The sequence below is a fragment of the Micromesistius poutassou genome (assembly GCF_964030765.1).
Source record: "Micromesistius poutassou genome assembly, chromosome: 6".
Lineage (NCBI taxonomy): Eukaryota > Metazoa > Chordata > Actinopteri > Gadiformes > Gadidae > Micromesistius > Micromesistius poutassou.
In genome coordinates, this window is record NC_140276.1 from 1,860,871 (window position 1) to 1,886,466 (window position 25,596).

At 48.6% G+C, this 25,596-nt stretch overlaps 2 protein-coding genes across 2 annotated transcripts in view; both read left to right on the forward strand.

The window, feature by feature from the left end:
• LOC311344733 (protein diaphanous homolog 1-like) overlaps positions 1-987 on the forward strand; it is a gene marked incomplete at its 3' end in the record, with an annotated part of 43,058 nt that extends 42,071 nt beyond the window's left edge. The window contains exons 18-19 of the mRNA XM_084469085.1: positions 618-716; positions 893-987. Coding sequence (XP_084325211.1) covers positions 618-716; positions 893-987 — 194 coding nt within the window. The remainder of the gene's footprint in view (positions 1-617; positions 717-892) is intronic.
• On the forward strand, positions 622-23,584 carry LOC311345175 (protein diaphanous homolog 1-like). Its single transcript, XM_084469552.1, has 10 exons — positions 622-716; positions 1,079-1,173; positions 1,809-1,910; positions 2,286-2,525; positions 3,445-3,574; positions 4,157-4,281; positions 4,928-5,092; positions 5,986-6,118; positions 11,715-11,804; positions 21,191-23,584. The coding sequence occupies exons 2-10, from the start codon at positions 1,102-1,104 to the stop codon at positions 21,361-21,363; spliced, it is 1,230 nt and encodes a 409-aa protein (XP_084325678.1). The 5' UTR covers positions 622-716; positions 1,079-1,101; the 3' UTR covers positions 21,364-23,584.
• The last annotated feature ends 2,012 nt before the right edge of the window (positions 23,585-25,596 follow it).

Genomic DNA, 25,596 nt, shown 5'->3' on the forward strand with positions numbered 1-25,596 from the left:
GCATAGGCCAGACAGGCCTAATCCCTTTGCCTCAGCCTGCTGCTGTCTCAGAGCTGAGAAATGCATTGTGTGTGTCTTACAACGGATATGGACACAAACCGCTGTGCACATCGCATTTATACATACAGTCCTGTCTCGTTTTGTGACATTTAATCATGGATGCATACTCAAGTCTTTGTCCTCGTCTGTGTGTGTGTGTGTGTGTGTGTGTGTGTGTGTGTGTATGTGTGTGTGTGTGGGCTGCTTCAGAACTTCCTCGGGTCTAACCTAATTTGTGCATCATCACCTCCTCCACATGTGCAACCATTACACCGTCATCAGCCCCACCATCCATCCATACACCCCCATCCTGCCCAGCTGCTGCTGTCTCACACCCCATTAGGTCTTCAGCAAATGACGTCGTTAACCCTCTCTCTCCCCCTGTCTATGTCCCTCTCTCTCGCTCTCTCTCTCCCTGTCTCTCGCCGTCTATCTTGCTGTCTCTCTCTCTCTTGCGCTGTCTCTCTCTCTCTTTTTTGCTGTCTTTCTCTCACTGTCTCTCTCTTGCTGTCTCTCTCCCTCTCTCTATCTCGCTATCTCTCTCTCTCTTTGTCTCTCTTTCTGTGTTGCCTCCTCAGCCAAGAAGGAGCAGGACGGCGGGGAGGAGAAGAAGCAGGTGCAGAAGAAGAAAGTGAAGGAGCTCAAGGTTCTGGACAGCAAGACCTCCCAGAACCTCTGTGAGTCCAGGCCGCCTACAGAAAGAACCGGGCAAAGACTTGTCTTTCATTGCTTATCCGTCACACACACACACACAACCAGGGGAGACTTCTGGACGGTCCCTCCCCATCTGTTTCTGGTTTAGTAACCAGAGTAATGAGCTTGGTTGTCATTGTGTCTGATGTTGTAACGTCAGATGTTCTGATGAATAATGTTGGAAAAGATTTTCCCAAAAGACAGACATGCACTTCAAATGGAGGACTTGATGATAAATGTGTCATTAACCTCTAAATGTTTTGGTGTGTATCCATGCACGTGTTTGTAATTTTGCATGTATTTGTGTGTGTTTGCATTTCTGTGTGTGTGTGTGTGCCTGCTCCAGCCATCTTCCTGGGCTCGTTCCGTATGCCATATGAAGAAATCAAGATGGTGATCCTGGAGGTGAACGAGAAGGTCCTGACAGAGTCCATGGTCCAGGTACAAATAGAGACTTATGTCCCTTCATCATCCTGAATACAAATTCTACATATATACTTCACAGTACAAGGAAAGATTGTTGTATCTGCTTGCACTATCCACATAAATAGTTTATTTCTTTTGGGTTTGGGTTCTGCTGCTTTTATGAATCTGTCTGAAACGTAACGTAAGAGAATCTAAACGGTAGTGCACGGTCACTACAGTTTGTCCTCCATAACTTATGCAGGTCTGGTTGTGTTCTGAAGACTCTGGTCAGGCTGAGTACAGTGGACCTTCAAATGGTTGACGTGGGTCTGGTTTTGTTCTGTAGAACGTGATCAGGCTGAGTACAGTGGACCTCCAGAGCGTTGACGTGGGTCTGGTTTTGTTCTGTAGAACCTGATCAGGCTGAGTACAGTGGACCTCCAAGAGCGTTGACGTGGGTCTGGTTTTGTTCTGTAGAACCTGATCAGGCTGAGTACAGTGGACCGCCGGAGTAGTTCTGGGTGTGGTGGTTTTCTATAGAACCTGGTCAGGCTGAGTACAGTGGACCTCCGGAGCGTTGACGTGGGTCTGGTTGTGTTCTATAGAACCTGGTCAGGCTGAGTACAGTGGACCTCCAGAGCGTTGACGTGGGTCTGGTTGTGTTCCTGTAGAACCTGATCAAGCAGATGCCGGACCAGGAGCAGCTGAACACGCTGGCCGACATGAAGGACGAGTACGAAGACCTGGCCGAGGCCGAGCAGTTTGCGGTGGTGGTGAGGAAGACACGCACACACGACATATATAAATATATATACACACACACCCAAAGGAAGAGCACAAGTGGTCCTCCTGGAAGTGAGCAGAGCAGGACATCCGCGGAGGAAACGGATGATTGGCTGGAGACGGTGACTCACAGGACGTGATGCGTCCACCCGGACGGCTCACACAAAGGTCACGGATGTCAACTGTCCTGTACACAACAGGCCACCGTTGTTTATCTGCACACTGAAACCCGTCAGAGGGGAAACCCTGTACACACAGTAACACACACACACACACACACACACACACACATACACACACACACAGGGACCCTGTACCCGGGCAGAACCCCTTCATGTTCTGTGACCCCCCCCGCCTCCCCCCAGATGTCGGGCGTGAAGCGGCTGAAGACGCGACTGCAGGCCATCCTGTTCCGGCTGCAGTTCGACGAGCTGCTGAACAACGTGAAGCCCGACGTGGTGTCCGTGACGGCGGCCTGCGAGGAGCTCAGCAAGAGCCAGACCTTCGCCCAGCTGCTGCAGATCATCCTGCTGGTGGGCAACTACATGAACGCCGGCTCCCGCAACGGCAAGGCCTTCGGCTTCAGCATGTCCTACCTCTGCAAGGTAAAAAGGCCCCCGCCCTGCGTTGAAGGTTGCAGTATGTGTCAACGCTGTAGGTCAGTTGGAGAGGTTGAAGAGAGGTGAGCAGAAGATAGTAGAAGACTAAAGCTAAATTCTGGAAGATAACGTATCCACCTCCTTACCTGCCTTTTTTCACCGTCGAGAAGGCGACTTGCCTTCTCGCACTTGTGATGAAAGGCAAGATTGATTCCCCAAACCGATCCGGGAACAGGCTCTCCCTGATTGGTCAGAAGTTAGGCACGAGTGTTCTAAGATCGAAATTGACTCCAACATAGGGTCATAGATATTCTCTCCACACATTTCACTCACTTATAGCTGACTGATGGCTTTGCTATTCTTAAAGAATTACTCTCAGATTTGAGTTCTTAAATCCTACCATCGGCACCTTTTAAGGACCAAAACAATATTACAATACGCTGTGCTGATGTACAACGTGGTTTCTAAGTGGACCCCCTCAAGAAAAGGATGTTCAGCAGTATAGAAAGAGGTGTTTTGTGTGTGAGAGGTTTGGACCTAATCTATGCAGGAATGTAATATGGATGCACTCGGCTAACCGTGTCAAGGTTTTCAGTGAGGTAGAAAATGGATAGATTCTGCTGACTGGCGCGCATACAGAGCGCCAGCTGAATACCATCTGCCATAGTGCTAAATCTGCAAAACCAGACTGTTTATGCTGTAAGAAACCTAGCACAAATAGTGCAAACACGTCCCACCTCTCTAATGTGTATAATAAACGGTAGCTTGTATTGCTTGTGTTATGTAGATAATCGTTTGGCTTCAGACTGTGATCTACAATGCCAGACTCGGCGCGCGTCCCGAACGGTGTTAATAACCCGTGTTTAAACGTGTGGCTACAAATAACTCAAAGCAACCCTCTTGTCCCCTTGTTCCCTCCAATCAGCTGCGTGACACCAAGTCAGCTGACCACAAGCAGACCCTCCTCCACTTCCTGGTGGACGTGTGTCAGGAACAGTACCCTGAGGTCATGGGCTTCCCCGATGAGCTGGTCCACGTGGACAAGGCCAGCCGAGGTAGCCGAGGCCTCTTCTTTTGTCCTCTCGCTCGTGTCTCCTGTCCAGACTGTTCTAGTCCTTGTCCTTAGTGAGGTCTCCCTATGTGCATGTATGTGTAGCTGGTAGTTGGGATGGGTCAGATTATTCGATTATTCGATTATTCGTTCCTGAGGGTCAAAGTCGATTTTTAACATTTGGACCGTTAACATTTTTTCCTATTAGTTTTAGTACTATTAGTTTTTTTTATTATTAATAATCATGTACAGAAAAACAATATAAACAATACACAAGCATAAATATGAATATATATGCATACAACACAAACACTGATCACTGTTAAAGTTAGGTTTTTTTGCGTTTAAGATATTAAGTGATTTCTTGCTGATGATCCATGGCTGCCTTTGTGAATGTCGGCACACATCGAATAATCGATTATTCGTTCATAACCACCCACTGATTATTCGACCATGAAAATTTTTAGTTATTCACATCCCTAGCTGGTAGTTCAGCCCACGGCGGTAATCGGTCGCAGCAGGGAGGTCCGCTGTACGTGTACCCGATGTTGCTGCTCATCGACGTGTCCCTGTGCCCGCCGCGCAGTGTCGGCGGAGGTGCTCCAGAAAAACATTGAGCAGATGGGTCGCCAGATCAAGACCCTGCAGAAGGACCTGGAAACCTTCCCGCCGCCCCAGAACGAGAGGGACCTGTTCTCGGAGAAGATGTTGATATCCTTTTAATGTCGCTACCGTCGGCCTTTATGTCTCCTTCCTCAAGCCCCCTCCGTGCAACGCGACCGGAAACCAAAGCTTTAGGATGATAATCAGGGGGTCAGAGGGTGGACAGGGACGTCATGCGTTTTCTCATTGTGTATGTTGCATGAAGGATCCAACTCTAAATGCCTCATGTGTGGGCTGACACCGTGGCTCCACAGCTGGTGTTCAGGTCTTTTTTTTTTAAGATTTATTTTTGCATTTTTATGCTTTATTCATGAAGAGTTAGACAGGAAGGTATGGCAGAGAGAGAGAGAGAGAGAGAGGGAAAGACATGCAGCTAAGGACCACGGGAGGCAGGAATCAAACCCGGGTCTCTGCGGTGAGGACTGAGCCTTAATGGTACGCGCTCTACCCGGTGAACCACCGGGGTGCCCCTGCTGTTCAGTTCTGGCCCGCGGCCCTGGTGGGGTTCAGTTCTGACCTGCAGTCCTGTGAAAGAAAGATTGTCCGTCTCACAAGAGACAATTCAATCGAATCGGCTTTGCAAACCAGATTCAAGGAAGGCAAAAAATAATATAAAGCCTACATAATTATGTAAGACAATGCATGAGAAGGCTGAGGTGATGCTGCTGTGACCCTTGACCCCCGGGCCCCTCACAGCTTTGTGGGCACGGCGAAGGAGCAGCACGAGAAGCTGGAGCTCATGCACAACAACATGGAGGAGCACTACAGCGAGCTGGGCCGCTTCTACGTGTTCAACCCCCGCAAGATGTCCGTGGAGGAGTTCTTCGGGGACCTCAAGACCTTCAAGTCCATGTTCGAGGTCAGTGTGTGTCCCAACATTATACCACAGCATTGTTGTGTACTCGTGTATTCTGACTGGTCAATATTGATGTCAATCTTTTTTTTTTTTTTCTTTTATAACTGACAACCTCTGCCTTTTACCATTTCTGTATCGATGCGCTACAAATCCAACATTACCAACAACAGTCCAATACGACCATTGACCAGACGTTACCTTGTCAAGGCTTAATCAATGTGCTCAAAGCACCGCAGCAGAATACCTTGATCTCAGCTGATTAAGATGATAAGAAGCCAATAATGTTTCAGAGGAACGCAACTAACATCTGATCATTGCTGGTAGCTGTGGTATAAGCACGTGAAGGCAATTTGTCTGTATCCATCCGTATTGACACAACACTGTGTGTGTGTGTGTGTGTGTGTGTGTGTGTGTGTGTGTGTGTGTGTGTGTGTGTGTGTGTGTGTGTGTGTGTGTGTGTGTGTGTGTGTGTGTGTGTGTGTGTGTGTGTGTGTGTGTGTGTGTGAGTGAATACCCCAGCTGTATTGTGTGTTAACACAATTAACGTCCCACATCAACTGTGGGACGGTTGATGCCAGGTGATAACCTGTTCAACCAGGTCACCATGTGAACCACGGCCCCAACCCCCCTCAGAAGTTTGTGTACATCACCATAAAGCTGTGGTTTATTATTTTTGCAATCACCTAAAAACAAAGGCCCCTTAAAGGGCTTCAAAATGCATCATGGGAGTTTTTTGATTGCGACACTGCGCCATTTCGAGAGGACTCCAGAGAATTATAGTACTGTGAAATCCTAAATCAATGTAAACAAACGACTTTGCGATGTACGAGCCCTAAACAGCTCCTCGTGAATCCTTGCTCACTCATTCACTCTAATGTGACCTCCATGGTGTCCAGCAAGCGGTGAAGGAGAACCAGAAGAGGAGGGAGACGGAGGAGAAGATCAAGAGGGCCAAGCTGGCGCGGGAGAAGGCCGAGAAGGAGAAGGAGGAGAAGGCCAAGAAGACCCAGATCCTGGACATCAACTCAGGTCACGCAGGCCTCCTGACTTGTCTGACTGTGTGTGTGTGTGTGTGTGTGTGTGTGTGTGTGTGTGTGTGTGTGTGTGTGTGTGTGTGTGTGTGTGTGTGTGTGTGTGTGTGTGTGTGTGTGTGTGTGTGTGTGTGTGTGTGTCAAACTAACTAAAAGAGAGAGAAAAAAGAGGGTGGTGAGAGAGCCAAGACTCTTCACCAGACTCTTTCACTTTGGCATTTCTCAAAGAGACCAGTTGGGGGCACTCAGAGCCCATAGTTGCACTGAATCTGCTATTGTTGGTGTGGGGGTGTAAATGTGTTTGTGCTTAAATTCTTGTGTGTCAATGTGTGCGTGCACATTTTTAGTGTGGGGCCGTGCTTTTGCATTTATAGCCGCAACATTTTGTGTGCGAGAAGGAACACGTTGTCCCTATTAGTTAACCAAAGATAATCAAATTGTTATGACCTCCGTCCGGGAGAGAGAGAGAGCCACAATCAAGTCACACAGAGCGAGAGGGCAAACGAAAAAGGATTTATAAGAGACAGAGAGATAAAGTGCCCTCTATTCATGGTCTTGTGAATGGGGGGGGGTCAGCTGTCCGTAGAAGAGCAGAGGGGGAAACACTAAATGTGGTCATCGCTGAAGAACACGCTGCCACTACTTTTCCCAAAACCCTTTAAACCAGAACTGTTCACCCAAAGTAGTTTCACAACACACGCATGCACGCAGACACCTCGTAGGCCCTCAAAGCTGTAATTCTAACACACACACACACACACTCACTCTCACACTCTCAAACACACAGCAGTCTAGTTCCCTCTTCCTCAGCCTGTGACCTAGTTTGCATCCTTCCCTCCTCCCTCCTCGCTCTGCTGGGCTCCTCATGGGACACATTTCTGTGGTCGTCAGGATTCCTCAGCATACCCCATGACCCCCCCCCCCCGCCCCCCCGCCCGTCACTGGCCTCAGAGTAGCTGAGCGGGTAGAAGAGTGTATGTGTTGGGTGACTGCTGTGTTTTTCCATTTAATCTGTGTGTGTGTGTGATTTTTGTGTGAGCTCTGTTTTCCGTGTATGTGATTGTTTGTGCTGTGTTTTTCCATTTTCTTGTGTGTGGATTGGATTGTGTGAGTGTGAGTGGCTGTATTTTTCCATGTGCGTGCGTGCGTGTGCGTGCGTGCAAACATCTAGATGTCCTTAGCTGTGTGTGGCTGTGTTAGTGTGCGGGTCTCTCTGTGTTTTATCTACTTGTTTTTCCCAGAATGTGTCTATCACAATCTCTCTCTCTCTCTCTCTCTGTGTTCCAGCTGGCTTATACCCCCTTCTCCTCTCTCTCTGTCCTCTCCTTCTCCCCCTCCTCCCCGCCTGTCTGCCTGTCTGAAGGACATTTTAAAGACACACGCACGCCCTTCACTCCGACATATTGCTTTGTCCCTTCGACAGACAAAAGTCAGCCAATGGCGTTTCACCTCTTTTCAGACCGCAGCAGAGAGACGGAAGGTAGTCAAATTTCATGGCCGGACACTATAGGCATGCGTTATGGGAACACAATACTCCCTGCCTGTGTGTGTGTGTGTGTGTGTGTGTGTGTGTGTGTGTGTTGTGTGTTGTGTGTGCTCCTCGGCCTGTTTGTGTGTGTGTTTGGGCCTGTTTGTGTGTGTGTGTGTGTGTGTGTGTGTGTGTGCGCGCGCGCTCGGACCTGTGTGTGTGTGTGTGTGTGCGCTCGCTCGGGCGTGCTACTGATCGTTTACATACAGGTGGCATATTTGACTGCCCTTGTAGCCCCCAGGCGGTGCGGCCTAATGCTCACTCAAGTTCAAAGGCAGAGCACACACACACAAACACACACACACACACACACACACACACACACACACACACCTGGGCCCGCCTGTGTTTGTGGGGGCGTCGTGTTGCTGTTGTGGGGCTGACAACTGCTCTGTTCATGCCCCCTGTTTCTCACACAGTCATGCTCCCAAAGCACTGCTGCTCATTCTTTATTGTTGGGACCTTAACCAGCCGCCCTTCTCTTCGTATACACACACGCATATACACACACACACACACACACACACACACACACACACACACACACACACACACACACACACACACACACACACACACACACACACACAATATCCAGCATGTACACATGCCCCCATTGAGCCCCCGTTGAGCCCAAGAGGTTGAGTAGAATATGTGAGGTCAGAGAATGTTTGCACTTTGTGGCCTTGCCATTCCCATGCGAATGTGGGAGATTCACATCGGCATGTTTGAACACACACACACACACACACACACACACACACACACATTCAACCACTCTAGCCCTCTAGTGAGCACAAAGCACAGAGCCTTTATAGTGCGTCTTAAAAAAAAAAAACCACATCGTCTTCTAAAAATATGTTTAGCGTAGTGCCACACTACGCAGCATACCGCTGATAATAAACTCATTGTTATTCCCGGTTTATTTTCCTTCTCCCCCCCTGCGGCCCACTCACATGTGGCCGCGGACCTCGAGCTCTTCCCGTCCGTCCTCATCATCCATCACGGCTCTCCCTAACAAACAGCCGTGAAGCAGCCCGAGTGGTCTGTGACTCACTGTCCCAGCGCTCTCCGCTGGGACTTTCCACACGGGGCCCCACCGGGGGGGGGAAAAAACAAACGCTTCCCCGGCCCGACCACTAGGTGTCGATGATGCTCGCCCAGAGAGGGCTTTGTGTGTTTGTGTGTGTGTGTGTGTGCACGCGTGTGTGGCCCTTTAAATGCAAGGCTGTGAGTATGGGAACGGCCACCGGGGGCGCTCCAGACCACGGTTGACAGAGGAGGTTGAGTGAAGCAGCAGCAGAAGCAAGGCTGAGCAGGGAGAGGGGGAGGGGAGGGAGAGAGACACACACGCATACACACTCTGAAGAGAGAAGCAGGGCAACAGCTGTCTCCTCGGGGATTAGAGCAGGAGGAGGTCTTGGTGGGGGCTACGTCGGAGGGGAGGGGAGGGAGGGCCGTAGGTTGGAGACGTGGGGTGAGACGGGGTATTGGGGTATTAAAGTGGGCAGTGAAAGACAAAAGGGAAGAGAGAGAGTCCCTCCCAGCTCTCTGGGATCCACCCGCCGGTTCTTTCTCTCAAGCTCCTTCCTTCTCTGCAGCTTCTCTGCTTCTCCTTCCCTCATCCTGTTTCATTCATTCATAGCCTCACCCGTTCATACCCTTCTACCTTTTCATTTCCTAGCGTGTGAACGGCAACTAGGGGTGCTGTTGCCCCGCGGAAGTCACTTCTGTGTGTGTGTGTGTGTGTGTGTGTGTGTGTGTGTGTGTGTGTGTGTGTGTGTGTGTGTGGCTAGGTAGAAGGGATCTAAAGGGATCTTTAAGAGGTAACGTCCTAATGCTACGGGCCCATTAATCCACCTAATGTTCTTCCACGCTGCCGTGCCAACAGGCAGTGATTTACTGTGCTGTCTGTGTCATAGCGTGCTCATCGTGACCTCCACCCTCCCTCACGTGGGACTGATCGGTATTGATCCGACCTTAGGAACAACTAGTTCAGAGGGCCAGTGATCAATGTCATGAATCTGAGAGACAATACTATACATACAAATGTAGATGCCACATGATGCACCTATGGGCAGACAATGGCCGTCAGGGAAGGTTTGTTTTGCGGAAGACTCCCAATAGGTTTCAGACATTGTGTACTTCTATCTGGTAGTTCACTGGGTCAGCTATAAGCCACTGTCTCCGGAGCATTACACAAATAGGTCTTGTGCGAGTGTGTGTCTTTGTAACAGTCCGATTTGTAGGAGGCAAGCATGTGATTAGGGTGGCGGAAATGGTGCCAGATGAATTCTCCAGATGTGGGACGAAAGGAAAAAAAAAAAAGTCACTGTTTTTGTATTTGCTGCAGTAGTTGGGTTTGGCCATTAAGTGGTGTACGTTACCCACACAGAGCAGGGACATGCTCTGGTGGGTGGGTGTGTGTGTGTGTGTGTGTGTGTGTGGGGATGCGTGCGCATGACTTTCTCTGACGTGACAGACGAGATCGGGAGCCATCTGTCGCGAGGCTTACTGTGGGATTAAATATAGTTTATGTCCGTGTGTGTGTGTGTGTGTGTGTATGTGTGTGTTTTGAGAACAAGGGGATGGAGAGTGATGGTTTGGGGGCGGAGGGTGAAGACATAAACCTTTAACCCCCGGTGCCTGCCTGCCTCTCTCTCTCTCTCTCCCCCCCACAGCTCTGTGTCCACACAGCCTCTCTGCTTTCAGGTTCAAAGCAGGAATAATGAAAACCATCTGCCTCACCCCCGACACACATACCGCTTTGCAAAGCAATCAGCACCACACATACTCTTGCTTACACTGGTATTACCACCAAATACACACACACACACACACTCCCAGTTCATGATTCAGACCCAGACAAGAAGTAAACACACACACACACACACACGCGCAAGCAACTGTGCCTAGCCATGCAGATCTCCCACACACAACCTCACACAAGCAACCACACACGCTCACGTACACACTCTCACAATTCAGTATTCATACCAAAACAAACACAAAGCCTTGTTGAGAGAAAGATGTAAACACACACACACACACACACACACACACACACACACACACACACACACACACATGCAAGGAACTTTGCTTAGCCATGCAGCTCCCCCAAACACAATCCCACACACACACGTGGCCTTTGTAGTTGTGTGGGGGATTGTTTTCATTATGTCCCCATCATTAAGCCCTGTCTCCACAGTAGAGGTGGTCGTGGTGGATCTGATGTTGTGACGTAGAGAGGACACACACACACACACACCCCCTACCCACCTCTTTAGTAATTGCAGGCGCCTAACTGGGTCACTGGCCTATCTAGGTTAATATCACCAATGGGCTCAATGGGGGCATGTGTACATGCTGGATTGTGTGTGTGTGTGTGTGTGTGTGTGTGTGTGTGTGTGTGTGTGTGTGTGTGTGTGTGTGTGTGTGTGTGTGTGTGTGTGTGTGTGTGTGTGTGTGTGTGTGTGTGTGTGTGTGTGTGTGTGTGTGTGTGATCGGCCTGATTGTCGGTTTACCTCATCTGATTAAATGCATTAATCGTTAATAAGGAGATGTGTGCTGCATGTTATTGTGCGTATATGCGTGTGGTATAGCTTCCGGTCTTATGATGTGAGTAGATAGTTATCTCTGTAGTTATTGATAGATTTTTCATGCAACTTTTGCATCTATTCCCACTACATTATCCCTTGAGTGAATGATGGTATCACATTCTGCTGGATGAATAGAGGTTTATCTTATATCAAATGTAGAGGCTTCTGCTGTGTTTCTCCACAGAGGGCGATGAGGCTGGTATCATAGACGTATCTCATCTTATATTAAATGTAGATGCTGTGTTTCTCCATGGAGGGCGATGAGGCTGGTATCATGGACGTATCTCATCTTATATTAAATGTAGAGGCTGTGTTTCTCCACAGAGGGCGATGAGGCTGGTATCATGGACGTATCTCATCTTATATTAAATGTAGAGGCTGTGTTTCTCCACAGAGGGCGATGAGGCTGGTATCATGGACGTATCTCATCTTATATTAAATGTAGATGCTGTGTTTCTCCACAGAGGGCGATGAGACCGGTATCATGGACGGCCTGTTGGAGGCGCTGCAGTCTGGCGCTGCGTTCAGGAGGAAGCGGGGACCACGGCAAGCAGGTACTCACACACACACACACACGACGCTGACGCTTTCTCTCACTGGAGGCGCTGGAGGTTCACAGACAACCATGGATGTCGTGTTTGGATTATTCGTGTATTTCTGCTCAATGTTCATAGCTCCTACTGTATGGAAGCTCATTATCTCTCTCTGTCTCTCTCTCAAGCTTTTGCTCTTTCTCACTCTTTCCTGTATGTCCCTCTGTTTCTCTTCTCTCTTTCACCGTTTCCTTTTCCCTCTCACCCTCTTTCTTGCTTCATCTCTTTTTTTTTCCCGATAACGTAATGTCTCCCTCTCCTTCTATTTTTCAATGTTTTTATTTTTCTCCCCCTCTTATAGCTCTTATCGCTGTATTTTTCCACTTAGTGCCATGTCTCTGTCTTTCTCTCTCTCTCTCTCTCTTCCTGTCTCTCTGAGACGGCACGACAAACAGATTTGTTTGTGTTGCTCGGTGTCTCTCGCCCATCTGCTGTGTGGCTCAGGGCGTGACCGGGGCTGAGGAGACACAGCCTGGCTGGCAGGGCTCCTGTGTGTGTGTGTGTGTGTGTGTGTGTGTGTGTGTGTGTGTGTGTGTGTGTGTGTGTGTGTGTGTGTGTGTGTGTGTGTGTGTGTGTGTGTGTGTGTGTGGGGGCGGTGTGGTACAGTCTGGTTAAACAGGAGGAGGTCGGGCAGGGTGCCTGGGCATTAACCCGGGCCTAAGGGAACGGAAGGCATTAGTAGGTCTGAATGGGCCAGGTGAGGGCCCACCTGTGGAGAATAACACGGGCGGCGGTTGTTCCAACACACCTTTTGTGTGGACCAGAATCAGGGACCAGCTTTGTCATTGATTCTGGTTTTGCTTCCTAAAGCATCCTAAATGCAAATAGGTGGTCCTTTCAGATTATTAATTGATGGATCTTTTTTTAATAGATTTTCTTGGCAGCTTGTCAGACAAAGGAACCAATGGTGGGAACACAACGTGACGATACATCATCTGCGGGGCATGAAGGAACATATGTGCTGATGCGGATATATTATTTATGATCCCATTTCAAACGTGAGCCATCTCGCTCCTGAACCAAGGTAGACGGAGGTGCGTTAAGCGGTCAGGACCCCCCGTGATGCGGACCCTGATCCAGATGTCTCGTGTCGAGGGGCCTCTGGCTTCCTCTGCCCATTAACGTCACTCAGAAAAGACCAAACGGCCCATAACAGTCCAGCACGGTCTCGGGTGTCTCCCCGTGCAGGATCTACTCCACCTTCCCAGTGGTGCCCCCTGTGTGTGCGTGTTCACACGCTCTATTGATCCGGTCTGTAAGCCCCGACTGAGACTCTTCGCCGTAATCTGGTTAGTCTCTCACTCTGCTGCTCTGGCCTGCTGCCCAATCCAGTTACCCTCCTAAGACACTGGGCTACGCTGTAGTCTCTCTTCCTACCCACTCTCTCTCTCTCTCTCTCTCTCTCTCCCCTCCTCTCTCTTGTTTTCATCTCGTACACACAGTAGCAGGAGTTCATCCGCTGGTAACCACGCAGGCCAGCAGCAACCGGGCGTTGTTTACAGGGTGACGCGGCCCGGCGGGCCTCGCCGCGCCGCGTTGGATCATCTTACTGACATGGCCGCCCGCGGGGAGGGAGAGAGAGGGGGCGCATGCGTGTGGGGAGAGGTCTGGGGCGCGCACAGGGGGGAAGGTGTGTGTGTGTGTGTGTGTGTTTGCAGCCCACGCATGGCCAGTGTTCACACATAATGGGAGCATGTAGGGGGGGAGGGTGGGCGGTGTGTAACCCGATGCCTTGCTCAATGGGAGCCAGATGTGGAGCAGTGGCCCAGAGTGTATGTTTGGATTGTCTCCAAACTCTCTCTCCTCTTTCTATCTCTCTCTCTCCTCTCTGCTTGCTCTTTCTTACTTTTTCTCTCGCTCTGGCTCTCTTTCTCTTACTGTTCTCCAGCTCGCATTCTCCACCCCACCCCCCCCCCCCCCCACCCCCCGCCTTTTGTCCTGCAACAGAGGGTAGTGGACGAGGAGAGGGTAGTGGACGAGGAGAGGGTAGTGGACGAGGAGAGGGTAGTGGACGAGGAGAGGGCAGTGGACGAGGAGAGGAGAGGGTAGTGGACGAGGAGAGGAGAGGGTAGTGGACCAGGAGAGTAGAGGGTAATGGATTAGGAGAGGAGAGTGCATGAGGAGAGGAGAGGGTAGTGGACGAGGAGAGGAGAGGATAGTGGACGAGGAGAGGAGAGTGCATGAGGAGAGGAGAGGGTAGTGGACGAGGAGAGGAGAGTGCATGAGGAGAGGAGAGGGTAATGGACGAGGAGAGGAGAGGGTAGTGGACGAGGAGAGGAGAGGATAGTGGACGAGGAGAGGAGAGTGCATGAGGAGAGGAGAGGGTAGTGGACGAGGAGAGGAGAGGATAGTGGATGAGGAGAGGAGAGTGCATGAGGAGAGGAGAGGGTAGTGGACGAGGAGAGGAGAGTGCATGAGGAGAGGAGAGGGTAATGGACGAGGAGAGGAGAGGGTAGTGGACGAGGAGAGTAGATGGTAGTGGACGAGGAGAGGAGAGGGTAGTGGACGAGGAGAGTAGATGGTAGTGGACAAGGAGAGGAGAGGGTAGTGGACGAGGAGAGGAGAGGATTGAGAGTAGGAGAAAAAAAGGAGTTTACAAAAAGAGTGCGAGGAAGAAATTGGGGCCCCAGTTTGAGGTTAAGCTGCCCCAAATACTTTCACACTGCCTAATGTGGCGAACAGGAAGTGTGTGTGTGTGTGTGTGTGTGTGTGTGTGTGTGTGTGTGTGTGTGTGTGTGTGTGTGTGTGTGTGTGTGTGTGTGTGTGTGTGTGTGTGTGTGTGTGTGTGTGTGTGTGTGTGTGTGTGTAAGCGTGTGTGTGTGATATTCTGTGTGTTAGACAGAGTTTAAAACCTCTGGTTACACGTTCCCAAAGCCGATCCAGGGCTGTTAAATAGTCCAAATAGCCACTGTTGTTCTTTTAGTTTTCATGGGTTTCCAAGTATGTGCGGTAGCTATGGTGTGCTGGTGTATCAGCAAACGACGGCGCTGCTCATGTCAACCCTGGGAACACATTAACATCACACTCCTGCCACATGTTGTGTTTGTTTCCAAAGAATGTATTTATACTGTGCTACCCTGCTTGTCTCTCGTGCTCCAACACAAACTGAGGAGTCAAGTCAGATGGCGTATTCTTTCCATAACGCGTACGAGTATTTCACTCCCCGAGCTGAAAGTCCTGGTTCTGTTTGAGTTCTACATTTCGACCAACAACGCCAGACAGTGATATAAAGGGTCACTGTCTGCGGACTACTTAATTCATTTGAATGACTCCAGAGACCCATTTAACTCTGTCTTACTCAGAGTGGCTGGTCACTGAGAGCCGTCTCTGCTGGTCTGTGGGGTGGGTTTTCCATGACCGGGAATACCAAAGGCCTTTCTGTAGCATAGAGACACGTGGTCTGCACAGCGGGGCAGCTTCGTAAGTCAGAGAACACACACAATAGAAGAGTGTGTGTGTGTGTGTGTGCCAATTTAGCAGAGCTTGCGGGCGGATGTGGGGGGGGGGGGTGGGGAGGAGGGGGCTGGGTAGGTTGTATGGCCCCATCAGCAGGCCAGATACAGCCCCCTTTATTCAACATGTACTCTGCATCTCTATTCTTGGAGCCTCCTACATAATGCATCAGCACATCCTCACAGTGGGCTGGCTCCTCACGCAGCAGCAACACAGTCACTGCTAGGCCTCTCACACGCAGCATAAGCATTGTGTAGCCCCTGCTCCAAAGACTGCTCTCGGATGGAGAGTCTCGCATGGAACACGCCAAGTGACTCTCCCTGATCCCCGCATTCATGAAGATGTCTACTTGAGTTTCCTTTTTTAAATTTTTTACCACTTAAGTAACTTGTTTTTCTGGCTCGTCAATTTGGGAGCCAAGACTTGATAGAAATGTTTCTCTTTCTTCTGACAAATGTACTTTTTTCACTTTTTCGCTTTGGATAAAAGCAACCGCTAAATGCCCTAAATGTAAAATGTAAATGTAATGACACCTTTTCACGATACGTGGATCCCATCGTATAAAGTGGGCTGAGAACACAAATCTCAGTAGAGACACGGTTCACTGGCATTCTTTGCCAGTTTTGAAACTTTGAAACTGATGCCTGATGTGAAATGTGTGGACTTTGTGCTTATTGCAAACTGACTGAATTTGCAATATCAGCATCTTCTCAGTGTGAATGTGCCTGGAGATTGTGACTTAGCAGTGTGCAATGAAAGTCCTGATTTGCACTGAAACAAACATAGACGGGTATTAACAGGGGATCTATTGCTTCAATAGTCCCATTGACTGGTGTTTGTTGGCAAGTGTATTATGCCATCAGATGATCTCAGGCTCCTCTTTCGGACCTTTGGGTTTGGTGAAGTGGCATCTCTGACACATCAACACATTTGTCGCTTTGTTTCTGCGGTGTTAAAATTTGATTCAGGCTATTTCTGCCCTCAAAAGTTCGATTCATATTTGACAGAGCCTCTTTTCAAGAGGTACCAATCACCCAAACGTCCCCAGTCACGAACGCATCGTCGCGATCTCTTCCACCGAGGGGAAACAACAGCACGCCACATCTCTGTAAAACTTCACCAGTTGGTACTCCCACCCAGTTCAAAGACGTGACGAGGCTTAAACCTAGTTTCACCCCAGCGTCAAATTCCAGCGTACCTCCATGGCTGGCTCCAACACCTCCTCCTCCTCCTCCTCCTCCATCCCCCCCCCCTCCCCTCCCCTCCCTCCAGCTCCTCCTCGCCCAGCTGTAGGCCGGTCTACGTCACTGCCCCGTCATCAAAAGCCCCACGGTGGCTCCATTCAGAGGCTTGTCACGGAGACTCATTGTGTTCCAGCGTGAGTGAGGCCCAGCCACGAGGCTGGGGAACCCCTCTGGGGAACACCCCCACATCACCTCTGACCTGTCATTTAGCCCACCGCTGTGTATCTGCATGGGTGGAGGGGGGGGGGGGGGTGAGGGAGGGGGTTCACAGCTGTTCCCCCTCCGTCTGTCTGGGTCGCTCTTTCTCTGTTCCTACCCCCGCCCCGGTCCAGCCATCAACACATACACGCACACACACACACACACACACGCATACTTAAACTGTGTGCATACCCATACAGGGACACTGCGTGAGGTGCGTGTTTGCATACCAATACATGAACTCTGAACAGATGCTCTTACAGGGCTCCACAGGGCAGCCTTTCAAACTTTATTAACCTTAAGACATAACGTAACAATACCCCCACACACACACATTCCAAACACAGGGCCTAAGCATCTATTTTGATATGTTCATACTTTATTATTGTGTGTGTGTGTGTGTGTGTGTGTGTGTGTGTGTGTGTGTGTCGGCCCCCCCCTCACACAAAGAAAGTGTGCTGGTGTTCGGATAGGAGCGATGACTTGCCATAGCCCCCATCTGCCGGGTCACGACCCTGCTCCCCCCCCCGGCAGCCAATTACAATGACTGCTCGCAGACAAAGAGCCAATCACAACAGAGTGTGAGGATGAAAGTGGCCCCGCGACAATGGAGGCACACGCCTCACGCTGCCGACGGCCGGCTCTCCAAACAGCAGCGTCATAAAGGACATGGATAAGAGTTGTGGCCTCACAGCACGGCTGGACACACACACACACAGGCACACACACACACACACACACACACACACACACAGGCACACACACACACACAGGCATACCAAGCACAATACAAGCCAATAGGAAACTCACTCTCTGATCAAGCCCTTTTGTGACGTCACTGGCGTGCCTGCAGTCACCAATGAGACCATGCAGAGCATGACCCACTTGTGTGTGTATATAGAGTAAGCACACACACACACACACACACACTCTCCTAAATACACACGGTCCTAAATACACACATTTATAATATATAACACACACACACACATTTAACTATATAATTCACACACACATAAATACACATACATATAATATACAACACACACACACACGCGCACACACATATTATATATAATACACACACTCATATTACATACGCACACATTACTCACACACACGCACACAATACACACGCACACGCACACACACGCACTACACATACTCTCACATACTCATACACACCAGTTGTGCCCTTTCTGGGACATCTGCTCCATGTGTATCACAAAAGCACCCATCAACCTCACACGCACACACACACACACACACACACACACACACACACACACACCCCGGTTGCTAGGAGCTGCACACACACCCCGGTTGCTAGGCGCCGTGGTAACCGGTGACGTCATGCATTCCCATACTGCCCCCGGTGCGTGGGCGTCGCCCGGTGTGCTGCTGGTGTGTTGCACGCCGCCGCCTCTAGGAGGCGGTATGTGCTCCCGGTAAAGCAGGCTCCCCGACGGAGAACAGAGCCCCAGCCAGTCGCGCAGCCTGTCTGCATCATCGGCTCTGCAGCATCATGTAGCAGGGGCAAGGCTGTGGGTGTGTTTCTGCCAGACAGCCCCTCTGATGCAGCATAGACTGGTGCGTGCTGCGTGGGCCATGCGTGCTATGCTAACCACCGTCCACCTCCGTGATTGCCTTCCCTCCCTTCCCCTTCTGATGTTGTCGGGTCTGGTATCCACGGGGGTTTTCATTACGGACAGCCAGGCGGAGAGACGCCATTTTGGGGTAGTTCTCCTCAGGGTAGAGGAGGATGTTGATGATCTTCCCACACACACAAACAGGTTATCACAAAGCTAATGAATGAAGGTATCATTAAAAAATCTCTTTCTCTTTCTCTCTCTTTTCTCTCTCTCTCTCTTCTCTCCCCACCCTTTGATCTCTCCTAATAAACCTGAGCGGACACGTTGCCGTGCAACAAAGAGTCCTTCTCTCCTCATCAGCCACCAGTCATTATGCCGGCTCCCGCCGTTTTAATTCACACCACCTGATCCGTTTTATTTATTTTACTGCCTCTTTCAAATCTCCGCTTCCCCTCTGTGTGTGGTTGAGGGTATGTCCTGTTCCCTACTGTTGGACCCTCCAGTCCCTCGTACCAAACACATGGGGAACACAGAAGGAGTCCTCATGTCTTACAATCCGTTTTAACATCCTGTCTGTGCAGGAAGTTGCCAAATATATATATATATATATATAGCGCTTCATGTCTGTGCTAGATTACTTGGCCTACTTGAGTCGAGCATTCCTTCATTCATGTTATGAATATGCAAGTTTCCATCGAGGACCTTCCAAGTCACCATACGGAATGGGGAATATCTCGGAGCAAACGAGGATCGTTTGGATGGAAAGAAATCCCTACGTACAGTGAGCTGAGAGCAGCAGTAGGTGATGCATTGGCTGAGCATGTTGGAGAAAGCATCAGTACACCAAATAAGTTGCCCCCCTTGTGTGTGAACACTGTGTATCCAGATCATTCTCTCTTCACACTGCCCCTCCACATCTCTCTCACATCTCCCCGCCCCGGAGAGGGAAGGCGACGAGGCACGGCTGTCATTGTGGCTCTCAAAGTGGCTCTCTATGTGTGGCGTTTGTGTTATTTCGGGACAGGCTTCATGCATAATTCACGCAACCAGAAGCACACTCTCCGTAACAGGGTCATTTACATAATGTCTAATTAGGCAGTTTCCGGAGTGAGGGACGGGGGAGGGAGGGAGGGTGTGGGTGAGAGGATGGAAATAGACGTGGAGTGAACGTCATGAATTTGAAAAGTAAGTTTGGTGTGTGTGTGTGTGTGTGTGTGTGTGTGTGTGTGTGCACGTATGAGTGCCTGTGTGTGTGTGTGTGTGTGTGTGTGGTGACAACAGGGAGGGCTCTGTACCTTTCTGCACGGGGAGGGTTTGGGGCCCCAGCTGCCCGGGGGCCAACGTGTGTTTGGCCCCAGCTGAGGCTGGCGTCTCTAAGGGACGAGTCGACTGTCAGCCCCTGAACCACTGAAGGCTCTCTTCTCTCACCTCTCTCTCTCCTCCCTGACTTCCTGTCTTCCTCTTCCTCCCCCACAGACTCAATCCTGTCTTTGTCACAACTAGTCCTGGAGACGGGCTCGGTAACTGTGAACGTGTGTGTGTGTGTGCGTGCGTGCGTGCACATGTGTCTCTGTGTGTGTGTGTGTGTGTGTGTGTGTGAGTGAGAAATGTGATTTATTTGGATTTGTCGTTTGGATGTCATTTGTCTTGCATTTTGTCCATTCAACACACACACACAGCATGTTACGGTGTGTATGTGTGTATTTGCATCTTGTCTTGTTTGTGTGTCTCAACTCACCTTCAAACACACACACACACACACACACACGTACACACACAAACCCTTTTCAAACGAGCCCTTGTCACCTACAGATTGCAGCGTAGCATGTAGCACCACAACCCCCAGCGTATACATCCACCATCTCCCACTGACCTATATATCTCAAAATGGCCGCTGCCGCACAGCTGGCCTCCTACGCAGGAATATATACAGAGAGGAAGCAGAGAGGAGGGGGAGTAATGTGTGTGTGTGTGTGTGTTTTGTTTGCATTGATGTGTGTTTGTGGGGGGGGAGGGGGGGGTAGAGAGAAAAAAACTAAGCAGGAATAAAGGAGTAAAGACGACAGCATCCTCAGGGTGCAATCTGTCACACTCATTCTAGTTCTAATCTCTCTCTCTCTCTCTCTCTCTCTCTCTCTCTCTCTCTCTCTCTCTCTCTCTCTCTCTCTCTTCCTCTGGTTCACTGTTATCCAGCTCACATTCTCCAGCCCCCCCCTCCTTTTGTCCTCCCACTGTATGAAGCACCTCTCTCTCTCTCTCTCTCTCTCTCTCTCTCTCTCTCTCTCTCTCTCTCTCTCTCTCTCTCTCTCTCTCTCTCTCTCTCTCTCTCTCCCTCCATCCCTACAAACGTTTTCTCCTCTCCTTGCATCTCATTTGTTTCCACTGTCTAATCTGACAGGAGTAGAGGGAAGCTTTAGCCATTAATGCAATCCACAGATAGACACACACACACACACACATAGCCATACTCATTCCCTGTCTGTCAGTGCATGTATGTATCTGTGTGTTTTGTTCCAGGCTGATGTTTATATTACTGTACCTCGGAGTCCGCAAGAGTCCATGTTGTGTTACATGTACAACATGTACGGCATGTGTTGTATGCAACACATGCCTGGGCTATGTGTTGTTTGTGTGTTTTCAGATGTCAATGATGTGCACTGACTGTTTATTTACAGGATGGCATGCAAAACCAGTTTTGGCTAAAACTGGATGTGCTTGGCTCAACTGGGCCCCTGTTGCATGCTAGTCATTATGTGTGTTACCTCATGGCATGACACGCGGTTGCATGAAAATGCCATGATGTCAATCTGACCTCCGACCCCTTCTCTCCTTTGTTGTTTTTCTTCATCTCTGCCAGCCAATCACAGGCGAGCTGGACACGCAGTGACCAATCTACTGGCCAAAGAGCTGATGCAGGAGGACCCGCAACCAGCCGGACCAGGAATTAAGACAAAGAGGGAGGAGCCTATGCTGGAGGGGGCGGGATCTTTAGAAGACCTGTTGGACGAAAATCTTTCTCGGGCCAATTAGAACTCTCTACAACTCCACAGGGTTTTACCCCCGACAGAAAGGGTCCCGCGTCGACCGTAGCCAAACACAACGGCAGCAACTTTTAAGCTTTGCTTATCCCTAAAGACAGACCGGTCTGGCCCCGCCCCTCCAGGGTGGGGGCGGACCTCCCTCGCCCCCCTCGTCATGGCTCCCTGAACACCCCTCACTGTCGCCATTTGTTACCGCCATAGGCACCTCGCTGCTCCATTCTGTATCTGCACCCTCCCGTCTTTGGCTCTCTTTTACCCTGGCTCTTTTTGTCTATTTTTATTTTCTTTCGTTCCAGGCCGCATCGATCCATGCATATTTCTGTCTCTCCTCATTAGTCGCTCATCGGGGGAATCCAAAGACTTAACTCAGGAGCAAGCCACACTTCACAAGATCCGCCGGTCGCCCAACGTAGCTTGGCTTCAATCGCGCTTTGATTTTTTTATACATCAGGCGTTTAATAACAAATTGTGCAATTTGTGTATGTCAACGGTTTTATTCCCATTCAGACGCTCTTTTCTCCCCAAACCCGTGCACTTCTGTGCTTCTAGATGAATGTGCGTCAGTTATACTTTACCTTAATGTGTATCATTATTACTGTTTAAAGAACCACTATGTGCCAATCAATACAATCTTTCTGTCCAATCCCACTTGGTGTTGGACAGGTGTGTGGACCAATCAAACCTTTTCTCACAAGTTGAAATCCCACTGGTGTATGTTCATGTTGTGGTGAAGGGATTCACTTTTGCTTTTTGGAGACGTTAAATGCACGGGTGTTAATCTTTATTTGTAGACGTAAGCATTCATTAAAAGCACTGTATCCACACATGTTGAAAATGGTACACTTAGGTCTTAATGCAGATATTTAAACACAAACTTATACCCCATAAACCCCATATCAAATAATGCACCCAAGCAGGAGTAATAGACTCAAGTCTTTACCAGTGAGCCAATTAGGGCCCAGGTGATTGTTACCAATCTAATCTTATCTGAATGTATCCACGCCAGCCTAAGCCTGAAAGATGGTTTGTGTTGGTGACAGTGGGTTGGTTTGCGTGTAGTCAGTTGGGTCTATTTAGTGCTCAAGTGAGCACTGTGATCTACACATGTGTATGTTTCTGCGCACATTGTCTGTTCTCAACCATGCATTTGTGTATGTATCTGTCCTTTCCGCCACCTGCAATAACTGCACAGTGTAGACTATTGTCATTAATTATAGTTTTCATAAACAGCACAACACTTGAAAACAGCCCAAAATACTGCGTGTGTGCCTGTGTGTGTGTGTGCCTGTGTGTGTGTGTGTTTGTGTGTCTGTCAACTGTTTGCTGAACGTCTGGTGTCATTGTTTCCTATTCCTGAACCATCAGAATAAATGTTGCCGTGATGTCTCAGTGTAGATATTGACACAGAGATACGCTGGACCACTGTTCATTTAATGCGCTGCAATATTTATTCCTATGCAAACAGGCTGTACACGATCACAGCATCAGGATGTAAGTGCAAAGGAAGAGCATATTAGTAAGAGATGTTTCACACAGCAGCACAAAATGGCAGCCAATATTTGTGATAGTTAAGACGATGTGTGTGGATATTTCACTGTTATTGAAAAAACTAAGTCGGGGAATAGCATTATATGCACAGGGAACAATTCGCACTTGGCAAACAAATATAACATTCCATGGAGCAGCATGATGGCAACAAGGGGAATAAGAAATCAATAAAGGCAACACTAGTTGGGCTAAAATTAAAAGCAAATGGTTATTGTTGACTGCAATCATCAAAGCTATGCTAACAAGTCAACAACAGGTGATGGATTATCTCCCAACAGCTCTCATGTCAATATGCAAACACTCAGCCTGTCTTTTAATTGGTTCCACATGTTTGATCTCCAGATGGAAACTTACAAGAGAGCATTACTGATGTGGAGCGGTGGATTACAATATCTTAAGATATCATTCCTTTTGTCGATTTATTATTGTCGTTTGTTTTGATTTTTTTTAAAGAGATTTTTATGTCATTTTTTTTTACAGTTAATTTTAATGTATGTGATTTTTTGAGAGAGAATTGTGAACCAAATAATGTACAAGGGTGGTTTGCTTTGTTTCAGAACAACTCCATTTAGCTTGCTTCTGAAACGCCACAAAGTCTTGTAGTTAGTGGAAGGCTCTTGCATAATGTACACATCTGTTACAGAATGTGTTTGACTTTTTGTTGTAATAAAATGTCACTCGTAACAAATGTGTGTGCGATGTCAAACTTTTCTTCCTGGTTCCGAAAATGATTCCTTTTAAAAGTGTGTTTCTCAGCATAGATACTTTAAAAGAGCAGTCTGAATCCTTTTCTCCAAACCACCTCTCTCTCTCTCTCTCTCTCCCATCCCCATCTCATAAACAAACTCCGCTGTAAAGATATTCCATGAAAGTGGAATTGGCAGAGTAGCACAGGAATGTATAAACAGTGGTTATACAAACGTAAAACCAGACAAACTGTCTTAAGTTCTCTGATGAGGCTCCGGTGTGCTCTTGCTTGCTACAGCAAAGCTAGCTGTGTGTAGCTACTAGCTGTAGAAGAGGGAGAACAGCAGCCCGACACTTCAAGCTTTGTCATATTACAGACACGGTTGTTGAACAACTCCCACAAATGGAATCTGGAATGTTGCTTCCTCATCTTACATCTTACAGTGTTGTGTTACCTCACGCCAAGCTAATGTGCTATTGCCAAAACTCAGCTACGATATATAGCCTAGCTTATACCGCACACATGGAAGCTAGTGGCCACACAGAGTTTTGTGTACATTTAATTAATTTTTTTAATTTTTTCAACGTTAATTAGAAAGACTGCAATCACGCATGTATACATTGAGTATTACTTTCTTATTGATACAGCCTGGTGTAAATACTCTCACTGCGCTGTATACTTGTTAAGTGTTCATCAAATGTTTCAGCAATTTTGTAAATGTTTTGAATCGGACGGCCAATAAACTATTCGCTGGTGCCAAATTAGACACACACGCGCACACACACACACGTGATCCATGGGGCCAGTGATAATTCTGAATCTGCAATAGAGGAGACCTGTGTGTGTGTGTGTGTGTGTGTGTGTGTGTGTGTGTGTGTGTGTGTGTGTGTGTGTGTGTGTGTGTGTGTGTGTGTGTGTGTGTGTGTTGTGTGTGTGTGTGTGTGTGTGTGTGTGTGTGTGTGTGTGTGTGTGTGTGTGTGTGTGTGTGTGTGTGTGTGTGTGTGTGTGTGTGTGTGTGTGTGTGTGTGTGTGTGTGTGTGTGTGTGTGTGTTGGCAAGTCATTCTTCCTTTGCTTTGAAGACTGAAATAACTAAGCAGCCATTCACAGGCATCTGATCCTCATCAAACTACACCTTGAAGCCCACTGTGACATCCTGCCTCTTTCTGGCACATGTCTGGCCCTCCATTCGACAGCCATTTAATGTGTACAATAATTTATCTAGGCTTAAGTGATTGTGTGTGTGTGTGTGTGTGTGTGTGTGTGTGTGTGTGTGTGTGTGTGTGTGCTTGTAGGGATGCAGGGATTTCATTTACACTGATGAGACCCCTCAGGCCATCATGTCTGTCTGGACGGTCACAAGGGTGTGTGTGTGTGTGTGTGTGTGTGTGTGTGTGTGTGTGTGTGTGTGTGTGTGTGTGTGTGTGTGTGTGTGTGTGTGTGTGTGTGTGTGTGTGTGTGTGTGTGTGTGTGTGTGTGTGTGTGTGTGTGTGTGTGTGTGTGTGTGTGTGTGTGTGTGTGTGTGTGTGTGTGTGTGTGTGTGGCCTTGCACTTGTGTATTGACCGTGGCCCAGGTGTGTTTGCTATTTCTGAGGTAGGATTCAGCATGTGGGTGAGAAGCTGGAATGTAAATCCCGTATTGTTGCAGACTACAAGAACTTCCATCTCAGCAGAACCCAGTCTGAAACACACGCTGGCTGTGGCCACAGATGTTGGTCTAACCCAGATGAATGGGGTCAATCATTCCTGGGGTTACAAGAGGATTCAAATAAATAAATTGGTATTAAACATTAGACAAATAAAAAAATAAGTATTCATTAATCTATTTTTTACATAACATAATATCGATAATTAACTGTAAAATGGTATTACATTATAAAACTTGGAAACGTGATTTGTGGATGGAATCACTAGGCTTATTATTTATTAATATTTCATCAATGTTCATTTTAATTCCATGTTTGAATCGAGAAACCATTCAATCAGCG